The sequence below is a fragment of the Electrophorus electricus genome, chromosome 22 (assembly GCF_013358815.1).
Source record: "Electrophorus electricus isolate fEleEle1 chromosome 22, fEleEle1.pri, whole genome shotgun sequence".
In the NCBI taxonomy this organism is placed as follows: Eukaryota; Metazoa; Chordata; class Actinopteri; order Gymnotiformes; family Gymnotidae; genus Electrophorus; species Electrophorus electricus.
Window position 1 is genome coordinate 8,318,891 of NC_049556.1, and position 9,963 is coordinate 8,328,853.

At 49.6% G+C, this 9,963-nt stretch overlaps 1 protein-coding gene across 8 annotated transcripts in view; it reads right to left on the reverse strand.

Annotated features, from left to right (window-relative positions):
* Window positions 1-2,388: 2,388 nt before the first annotated feature.
* LOC113570381 (utrophin-like) overlaps window positions 2,389-9,963 on the reverse strand; it is a 112,622-nt gene continuing 105,047 nt past the window's right edge. For 6 of the 8 annotated variants that reach the window (XM_035521347.1, XM_035521344.1, XM_035521345.1 and 3 more), the window contains 4 exons: window positions 7,326-7,407; window positions 7,081-7,167; window positions 5,544-5,569; window positions 2,389-3,864 (listed from right to left, as the gene is read on the reverse strand). In XM_035521347.1, the coding sequence (XP_035377240.1) occupies window positions 3,856-3,864; window positions 5,544-5,569; window positions 7,081-7,167; window positions 7,326-7,407 (204 nt within the window). In that variant the 3' untranslated portion in view covers window positions 2,389-3,855. The remainder of the gene's footprint in view (window positions 3,865-5,543; window positions 5,570-7,080; window positions 7,168-7,325; window positions 7,408-9,963) is intronic. The other 2 variants (XM_035521348.1, XM_035521346.1) reach the window with 1 other exon arrangement.

Below are 9,963 nucleotides of genomic sequence, written 5' to 3' on the forward strand. Positions count from 1 at the left end.
CAACAAACTAAAGGCGCGCGTAAGCTTCCAGTTTATTAAAGACGAAAGATATAAAAGAGAGAATGGTTTTTCATCACGACAGCAATAGGGAAAGCAAAACATCAAAGCCCAAAAAGAGTTTGTGCTCTGCTTTCTCTGCAAACTCAGCTGTGATGGAATGACCCTTCTGAGGCTCCGTGGTGCGGCCTGTCACGGTTACAGTAGCAACCCCTTGCATTCCTTCATCCTCCACAGCTTTCCTGTTAGACACACAGCCTTCTGTCTCGAGACCTGAGACTCTCTGCTGAGTGCAAACCAGCATACATATTTCCAGTCTTAATCCAATTTCCCCCACTTCTCACATCCATCCTTCTTTCTGTCCGCAAATCCCCCCCCCACCCCACCCCACCCGCTAGAGCGCTTGTTCACACCCGTTCTTTGTTCCCATGGCTCCACACATCAAAGGAGAGACCGAAGAGCGGATTGGGCTGGACAGAGCAGAGCGTGCTTTCTGAGAGCCTCTCAGACTGCCAAGGCATCCCGTTCCAGCTTCAGAGGAGACACTAACGGCTCCGGAGGCCGGTGCCGGAGCTCAGTGCCGCTTCCAGGCCCATTCCGAGCGCAGCTGCTGTGTAATATCGTGGCTGAGGTCCCTGTGAAAGCAGCCCAAAGACGACTGGGGCCAAGCCGCCGGACAATATGGAGGACAATACAGAAGCCACTCGGCCCATCTGGAGCGGAGTCAACACTTTTAGTGCTGTAGACTAAGAAGCAATAGAATCTAGGAGCTAAAACCACCATAGGAGGGGCTACTGCTGTCTTATCAGTATGGAGACTGTAAGCACCCACTGACTTGGGGGTTTAACACCCACTGAAGAGAGGCACTGCATGGGCCCCGTTAAGCGTTACATGTTTGTGTTCTGTGGAAAGTGAAGGATGTCTGTCCTGCTTAGCGAGAGTTAATTAAAACAGAGTGGGTCCTCTTATTTTCCACATTTTAAAGAAACAACAAATCGTGGTAGACAAAACCGAGCGCAACAAACTGTGTCTGTGCAGAAAGCACGGCAATGCCTACAACTTAAAAATGAGCACAACGCCAACCGTTCGAAAGGCGTTCAAGTGACGAGTCATTTATGCCTTTGTTTGGTCAGAAGCACTCGAGACGACGGTCTTGTAAAACATGAGTAAGCTTCTACAGTCTCCGACCCGATCAGACATTTCCTGAGCTTCTGTCAGTTTTCCGACTTTTTCGCAGTTCCTCTGATGGCGCTGCGCAGCGCCTTCCTAGCGCAAGGCACCATCTGGCATCACTAACCATTTGAGTCCACAGATCTACAGTGTAATATTCCTTGATGGTTTTAAAAAAAGCCCTTCTGATCTTTCTGGATCTCTGACAGGCAGCTACATTATGCACATACAATGTCCCCTGCCCGGGGCCCTTTATTCCACGGCTGATTCATCTTCGTGTAGAAAGCGGTGTTAGGACTAAGTGCGCTTCCCAGGAGAAAGAGTAGCCTAGCGCGTACGAATGTTCATATTAACCCCGGCCCTCTGTTCCACTGGGAAGACGAGGAGAAATATGGATAAGGCTGATTTTTAAAATAACTCCTGTACTATACTCCGGAAGAGTACAGTACAGCAAGATGCTTCCAAAGCCCTTCATAAAACCACCCAAAACATGCTGCTTTCAACCCCAGTAGCAAGTAAATTACCAGGCGGTTTATTTAAACTGCTAGCAGTGTTTTGTATTTATGCCACGCGCACGTTCTGGCCCAAGTCCGCGCGGGATAATCAGTAATGGGCTGGAGTCCACGGTAATCACGAGTGTAGTGCGCGTGAAGGTGCGTTTACCGATATAGTACAACACGCTTCCATGCGGAATGCGGCTTACAAAGCGGGAAACTGCACTGGGAACCCATGTGTGTGAAGCTGTTGCGTCGAGGTTTGTGCCTCATTTGCGCAACGTGCCGCGCTTTGCTCTTTCAGCTCCGGCGCGCTGCAGTAACGGGGCTCGCGCAAACGCCTGTGACGGGAGAACCGACGCGAGGGAAGCGACGGCGGCAATAAACCGCGCGGGCGCCATTATGACGCTCGACCTGTTGCTAAGACTGTCGCGAGCCTGAATAACGCTTTGATGTATTTGCATTCGCAAATAAATCACCTAAACATCGTTTTTTAAATTATCGTCTTGCAATCCATTCTACGTTCTTAAAAAATATCGCTAATTAACACTCGTGATCTGAATGCAATTGCGTTTGACAAATGATTGCATCTTTTGTTCATAAGTACGTTTAAAACTTTAACGTATTTATGAACGAAACAAAAGGTGTGGACTCGATGCACGAGGTGTAACGTTGCTACGGGTAGTGACAAACGAGGCACCCAGCAAAAGACACGACACACGCAAAATGCTCGTTATAAAATTTTTTATTTAGAATAAAACATATGTAGCCATATTACATGTAGTGTGGTCAGTCTATACTATCTAACTGGTAAGAACAACACAGCTCAGTGGACGTGAAACATCACAAAAACCGGCATCGGGGCCTGTTATGTACTAAGACGCTGACCTGGGACCAGCCGCTTCTAACAGATCCTCATGTTCTGCACGAAGACGTGCGAAACGCCAATGCTGACAGCAGCTCCGGGTTCTGAGAGAGATCGTACAGCTCCGGGTCCCCTCCGAGCAGTTACAGTAGTGTTAGACACGCAACGCTTCCCCGCACACAGCAGAGCACAATGAACGCCACGCGGACAGGTGAGCGACGGTAAACTAAAAGGACTATACACCAGGGTGGAAGGATCAAGACCACGCAAGCCGGTTTACTGCTCATTTAGGCGCGTCGGTAGTTTTCGTGGGACTTTTTTTTTGGGGGGGGGGGGGGGGGTGTATTTTCAACGCTTCAAAGTTTCTCGCATTCTTCATCCCTGACCTCAAGTGGATTTATTTAAAATTCTTATTTCTCTCTCTCTTTTTTTTTTTTAGCATATTCTTTTGTGGCTTTTGCTGATTACGTGACTGATCAGATTTCAAAACAAACACGGTACAGGTCGTGGAAAAGAATGCTGTCGACTCTGAGGTAGCAAGGCAATCATGGCTTTCTTATGATTTAAAACAGATTACAAAACTACTCTACCCGGATAATAAAAATCCTCTTTAGGGCCTAACCTCCGGCAAACCATCGATGCGTTCCTTCCGTCTCTGCATTTCGCAGGCGTCCCCCATGGTCTGCGCCCTCTTCTGCAGTGGGCGAAATGAACCAGACGAATGCGTGCTCGGAGCGACATGCGTTTTTCATCAGGCGATTTAGAACAGGGCGGTCAAAACACAATTGGTCTTCGTCTCCATTTACATGTGGAGCTTTACAGGAGCAAAGCCCTGGTCGCGTGAGCTGTGATGTGGCGTGTGCTGGGAGCAGACACTGGGGGGTAGGTAGGGGCAGATCGCACAGGAATCAGGGTCCGAGAAATGGAACGCGTGGCTCAACGGAGAGCACACAAAAATAGAAGCTTACAGGTTATACGGTACAAAGTCCCCACATTACCCTAAATTATATCATCTGCATATTCATACAAATCACGGGCAAGCCCACGTTAGGTACAATTTTTAAGTTCATGAAATTTACAGTTGCATAGTACAGACAGATGGAGCAACAGAAGGGGGGTGTGGTGGGGTGTTCGGGACGGAGAGCTGCAGGGGCGTCTTCGGGCCCAGGGGCTTCGTCAGCTCTAACAAAGGAATGTTGAACCCAGACCATCCGTGTCCGAAGCCAGGGGTTCCACCACGCCCCCCATGACGGAGAGCGCGCGCCATCTTCCAGGGAAGTTGTCGCACCACCAAAGGCCATGTGTCCTCCAAGACATCGTTAACAGCCCTCACATGGCCTGCACACACACCGGGGGAGACCTCATCAGTTACCAAAACATTGACTCAGGCATAAGCACACATTCATTAAAAATTGACATTCTGGTCATAGCAAGACAAACAGTGAGACAAACACGCAGCCCGAAACGCAGAGACCAGCTCCGGTCTGCCGGGCAGCCGAGAGGCAGAAGACCTGCCAGGCCGAAAAATGGTTCGGTCCTCCATTTCTCAAAACGGGTCTAAAGAGCTCTGCTCTTTACTGGCCAACACGGATCTGATGGAGTCAGAAAAGCCGTTCAGCTCGCTATAACGCGAAACGGGTCAAAAGAGTTAATGAGCCGTACCGCTCATCTTACATGCACACCCAGCTCAAGGCATGCAACTGAAAACCAGGATGCTTTTAAAATGCAATTAAGAATATGGGCTGGAGGTGATAATAAAAAAAAGACCCTTAACTTTCCCGGCCTTTTGCGGCAGGCTCATTTACATGGGGATTAAATATGGACGCAGGTACGTGCAATGGCTTTTGGGAAAGACTATTTAACCGGAGACTTTTGGCTTAATTTTCCTCTTTGAACTACAATGTGCTGAAAGAGACATTTCCCCCCCCGCCCCGCCTCGATCTGCTGACTGTCCTAATACCCTAAAAACGAACAACAGTGGCTGGCGGGAAGGATTGGAGAACAGAGGGAAAGGTAATGTATGGGACGAAAGAAACCAGGAAACGTTCTCCTCTCAGTCTAGCGCTTATCTCGCACTAAAGGCGGCTTAAAAGACACATAAATACCCGGCCGGACAGAGTTTAATTAAATATTCACTCAGCGGCGAGGAAGTGCAAGCTTGCAGGCTCTGCCATGGAAGAGTCACTGGCAATAGAAGGAATACGTGGGAGCAGAAAGGAAGACAAGACACCGATGAGGCTCCGCCACCATTATTACGTGGGGAATAGGTACAAACACGACATTAAGACAGAAGACGCGTTTGAAGAGACGTTTTCAAAAGAAAGGGGCTTAATGGATTTATTATGCAAATTAGTGTCAGAAGAGTGAGAGAGAGAGAAAGAGAAAAGGGGAGAATTGGGTTTCCTTTGTCTCCTGCTGTGCCTCGGGGTCAGTAAATGGAATGTATTGATTTTCCAAATATACACCTTGGCCATTAGCTGCAGTGGGCACAAAGCCCTGCCCGCACCGGACCAGACAGGGGTGGGTGGGGGGTGGGGGGTGTCGTACAAACACAGAATAAACTAGTGAAAAGCCTTTAAAATGCTCCTAACCAAGGTCTACTCTTGCCCGATTGCGTACTGTATTTAAACTAGGATTCAAGGTCGCACCTGCCCCCTCACCGCTGAACACTGTTTACAGTGTGTGAGGGAAACTGACACACACTCAAACTGAACACTAGGTTCCAGGCGCTGCCTACCTACTGTGTGGCGAGCATGCACACACCCCGCCATCCCATTAAAGTTTGAGAAATGACAACATTACTCTGAGCTACCGGCACCTGTAAGAAGAACCCTGACAGGACCTGAGCCAGGCTGTTCCTCAGACAGACTTGCACAGAGGGTACTCAGAGCACGCAAGCGGCGAGGAGAGGCCAAAGGGTCAAGGTGAGGGAGTGTGAAAGCACGCGCGCGTGCACACAGTGCTCAGGGGACACGTTGCACCTCGTATATTGGCATGTGACGCTGGTAAGGGCTTACCTGTGACTTTGAAGCCAGACTTGATACTGTAGGGAGAAGGGAGGGAGAAATACATTATATCGATATACAACCCTTTGGAACAGTGACATTTATGAATTATGAGATGCAGTAAAACAGACTCACACACACACACACACACACAAAACTTCTCATTTAGTCTGGAAGTCCACCTCGAGACTTGTGAGAAATGGAGCTCTGTAAAAGAACTGGCATTAATGAACTCCGCGGGGAGAGAAGACGCGCTTAAACGTGGCCAAATTGGTCCCTTCCCTCCCACCAGAAGCTGCAGCCTGCCAGCCATAGGCCAGGTTGCCGTAGCAAACGTCCCGGCAACAGCACTGTGGAGGCGTGGCCCTAGCACCCAGCCTGCCCCCAGGGTCCCGCTGCTAGCCCTCCTGGCTGCACTCGGAGTGTCTCACTCCATGATTGGTAAATTGGTTGTGTGCCCTCTGACCAATCGGACAGCAGCACGGCTGGGTTGGAGGACACCCCCCGAGGCCATGAGGTGTGGTCTCGGAGTTGACGACGGTAGGGGCCGTAAGCGACGGAGGTATGCCCTTCACAGCTATCCTTTTTGTCCGATTTGTTTACTTAAACATAAAAATCAGATACCCCAAAGGCCTGTGGGCATTGTGATGGTGTGTAAATACTTGTTTCTGCGAATGAATCTCCAATAACAACTTTGCAATGCAATAAAGGCTTCTGAGAGCCGGTAGGCCCGTGCCGCTCAGTCAAGAGCTCATTTAACGCTTCGATACAGTGCATCAAAACCATAGAAACCCCTATCCAGTACGGCAGTTTAACGGAGCCAGCAGGGAGGGTTTTCCCAAACCAATATCGTGCTCACCACAGCCCCCTCTCACCGGGGCGTCAGTCCCCTTGCATTCATCAAACTCAAAGTCACGCCGGTGTTCGATATTTTGAAACGCGGCTGTTGAAGTGGGAATGAAAAGGGCATCGCCGTCCATTTAGATGTTTAGATGGCAGATGGCGCTTGTCCAGAGCGACTTCTACAAGGGCTTTGTAGTCTCTATCTAACCTATTCCGGTGGTAGCGTACTGGTTGGAGGGGGCCTGCTCCCATCCGGAGGCTAATAAGTTGTCTTTTGTGTTCCAAGGCCAGAAGCTGCGATGTTCGCAAAATTAGGACGGATTTGATAGCGAATCCGCAGACGGACTGTCGACCCTGGCTTTCCGCCTTCAGTTATACTGCTGGTTGTTACTGCGGTACACAAACGGTTCTCCGTGTTCACCGGGTAGATCTTTTAGGGCCGCGGCTGATACGGCGGAGAACGCGAGGCTGCCAGCTGCCTGAAGGAAAACAGGAATGGTTGTGATAACGGAGTTAGTGAGCGCGCAGAATGATTTCAGACTCGCAGTCTCAGAGATACTGAGGGGAGAGTGAGTCTAAGAGAGAGCAAATAAAAGAGAGAGAGAGCGAGAGAGAGAGAGAGAGCGAGAGAGAGAGAGAGCGAGAGAGAGAGCGAGAGAGAGAGCGCGCGCGAGTGGCAACAGATTTCTTACTCTCAGAGACTTACGAGCACATGTGGGAAAGGTGTTATTAGTCTGCTCCGTAAGGCCAGTCATATCAGAGCTGTGGCTATAGGACTGATCCAGCAACTCGTCTGAGAACACACACACACAAACACTCCTCAACACACACATGCACCCACACACCAAAGTACCCAACGCACAGTCGCAATCGCTCCTGAAGACCTTGCTGAAGCACACAGTGGAGGATTGTGTGTTTGTGTGTGTGAGATTGTGTGTGTGTGTGTTTTACCTGTTCGATCCGAATGGCCATCTGGCTCCTGGTTCAGAGAGCCAGCAGAGGAGAGTCCATTAACTGTAGAGTCCAGCTCAGGCTAGATGCCCAGAGAGAGAGAGAGTCAGGGAGAGACAGAGTCAGGGTATTAATAAACCATGAGAACAATATTGTTCATTATTAATAGCGATGTATCATACTGATCACAAAGCCTCCCCTAATAACACACCTGCACACGAGGAGGAAGACAACGAGGTGTGTTACACGCTACACCGAGACGAGCAAGACTCACAGAGACGCGCGAAGACAAAGCCGTCGAGCGTGGTCTGTGTGTCCCTGCAGGAGCTTTGGATTTGTGTTTGTACCTAGAGTTTGGGGTTATCGCAGACAGACGGGGACGTCTGGTTTGCGGTTATCGCAGACAGACGTGGACGTCCGGTTTGCGGTTATCGGACAGACAGACGGGGACGTCCGGTTTGCGGTTATCGGACAGACAGACGGGGACGTCCGGTTTGCGGTTATCGGACAGACAGACGGGGACGTCCGGTTTGCGGTTATCGGACAGACAGACGGGGACGTCCGGTTTGCGGTTATCGCAGACAGACGGGGACGTCCGGTTTGTGGTTATCGCAGACAGACGGGGACGTCCGGTTTGGGGTTATCAAAACAGGAAATTCTGGTTTGGGATTATCACAGACGGACAGGAAGGCAGTGGGATGATGCCGAGATGGGAGCAGGTCTGGAAGAACTGTGGGACTCTCGCGGACTCCGAGTTGCCCCTCCCCCTCAACCCCCGGGGAACAGCAGAAAGGTTAAAACTCCATTTGTGTTCACAGAACACTGCCAAGAAGGACCTTTTGCTAGTTGGCTCATCTCTGTAAGAACACAGTTCTCAAACACACATACACACACGCCGGTATGTGTGTGTACATAAGATCACCGAGGAGTTTTCAGTGAGCGGCCTTGTTAGTGTTTAAATGCAATGTTGTACAGTGGCTTAGAGCACTGTGCTCCCTGTTTTGGGGGTGGGTGAAGGGAGTTTACAAGTGCAGCATTTATTTGCATACATTTATCACTATGACAGTGCGTGTATGTGTGTGCGCTCGCTGGGAATCGAACTCATGAACTTATTGTTCTACTCTACCTGCTCTCTCTTACCCTTTACATCTCCCTCATACACACACACACACACACACAATGGAGATGAAGACAGAACACTAGGCAGCAGCACTCAGTGTGCACGTCTAACCCCGGGAAGTGGTCAAAGTGAATATCAGGACTTTCAGGATGGAGAATTCTCGGCTGAAAGCCACAGGAGAATACCTTTCTTCTTTAAAAATAAGAAAAAGTTTGGCGTACCCACTTCCACTGGGAAGTAAATCTACGATTCGCCGCTGTACTCTGTTAGAGATACTAATCAGCCTTCACTGATGTGGATCCAGTGCACTTTTACTATATGGAAAACGTCAGAGTACCATCACTGTTAATGACCCTCTGCCTGTACCTCCATGGACGGCGTCTGAATGCCTCCCCTTCAGTACCCCATTTACTGTGGAGAGTGAGCGAGTGTGTGTGTGTGTGTGTGTGTGTGTGTGTGTGTGTGTGTGTGTAACTGTCCTGGTCATCTTTCCCGACAAAGCCAGTGAGAATGACATGGGGACTTATGAAGTGTTAAGGTGTTATAGGCAACAGCTAGAAACGTTATTGGCAAGTTTTAATATCTGCCTTGTAAATAGAGGAGCGACTGAATGGTACAACGGAGCACCATTCTATAGAATTCCAAAGCAGGACAACATTCCTGATGACCTCAACACAGAGAGACATCTCGCCATTAGCAACAACCTATAACCCTGTTCAGGCACCGTCTGGGAAGCTGGACACAAACACAGCTGGATTTGGGCTTTGGCCTGATTGGCCAGACCTTAACAAGCTGTGTAACCAGGCAGGGTAGAGTTTACTGTGGATGCCTGTGGACTCCCGACCGGTGTGTGTTATTGAGTGTGTAGCGAAGGACGTGAGCGTCTCTGAACCGCTCTCCTAACTGTAGATCATTCCGAGCGTCGGAAGCACCGGACTGGAGCTCGGACTGTAGGGGGCGCTGATGTGCCTCTCCTCCCAATCATTGCCACAAAGTGTTCTTCAAATCTCATTTTTACTGTTAAAGCCAGATTTCAGGTATTACCTGCTTAACTTCTCCTTCTGGTACCCCAAATCTCACACTCTCTGCAGACTACAAACACCAAGATCACGCTCGGAAAAGGCTAGGTCTTGTATCGAATGGTGGTTATTGCTATAAAGAACATGTATGTCTCTAGACATGAAAGGATTATGGAGGTTATACGTAAAGATACATCGCCTGGTGTTGCCCACTGCAGTCAGCAAACACATGATTTGCTTAATAAAATCACAGCTGGTTCAGGGTGTCTTTTCTGACAGAGCTGCCAGAGTTACTACCTGACGTTTCTAGCTGTTCAGTTGTGTGTGTGTGTGTGTGTGTGTGTGTGTGTGTGTGTGTGCGTGCTACCTGGTGCAGGAGCTGTCTGAGCCGGTAGAGCTGTGACTCTAGCTGCCTGTTGTGTGTGTGTGTGTGTGTGTGTTACCTGGTGCAGGAGCTGTCTGAGCCGGTAGAGCTGTGACTCTAGCTGCCTGTTGTGTG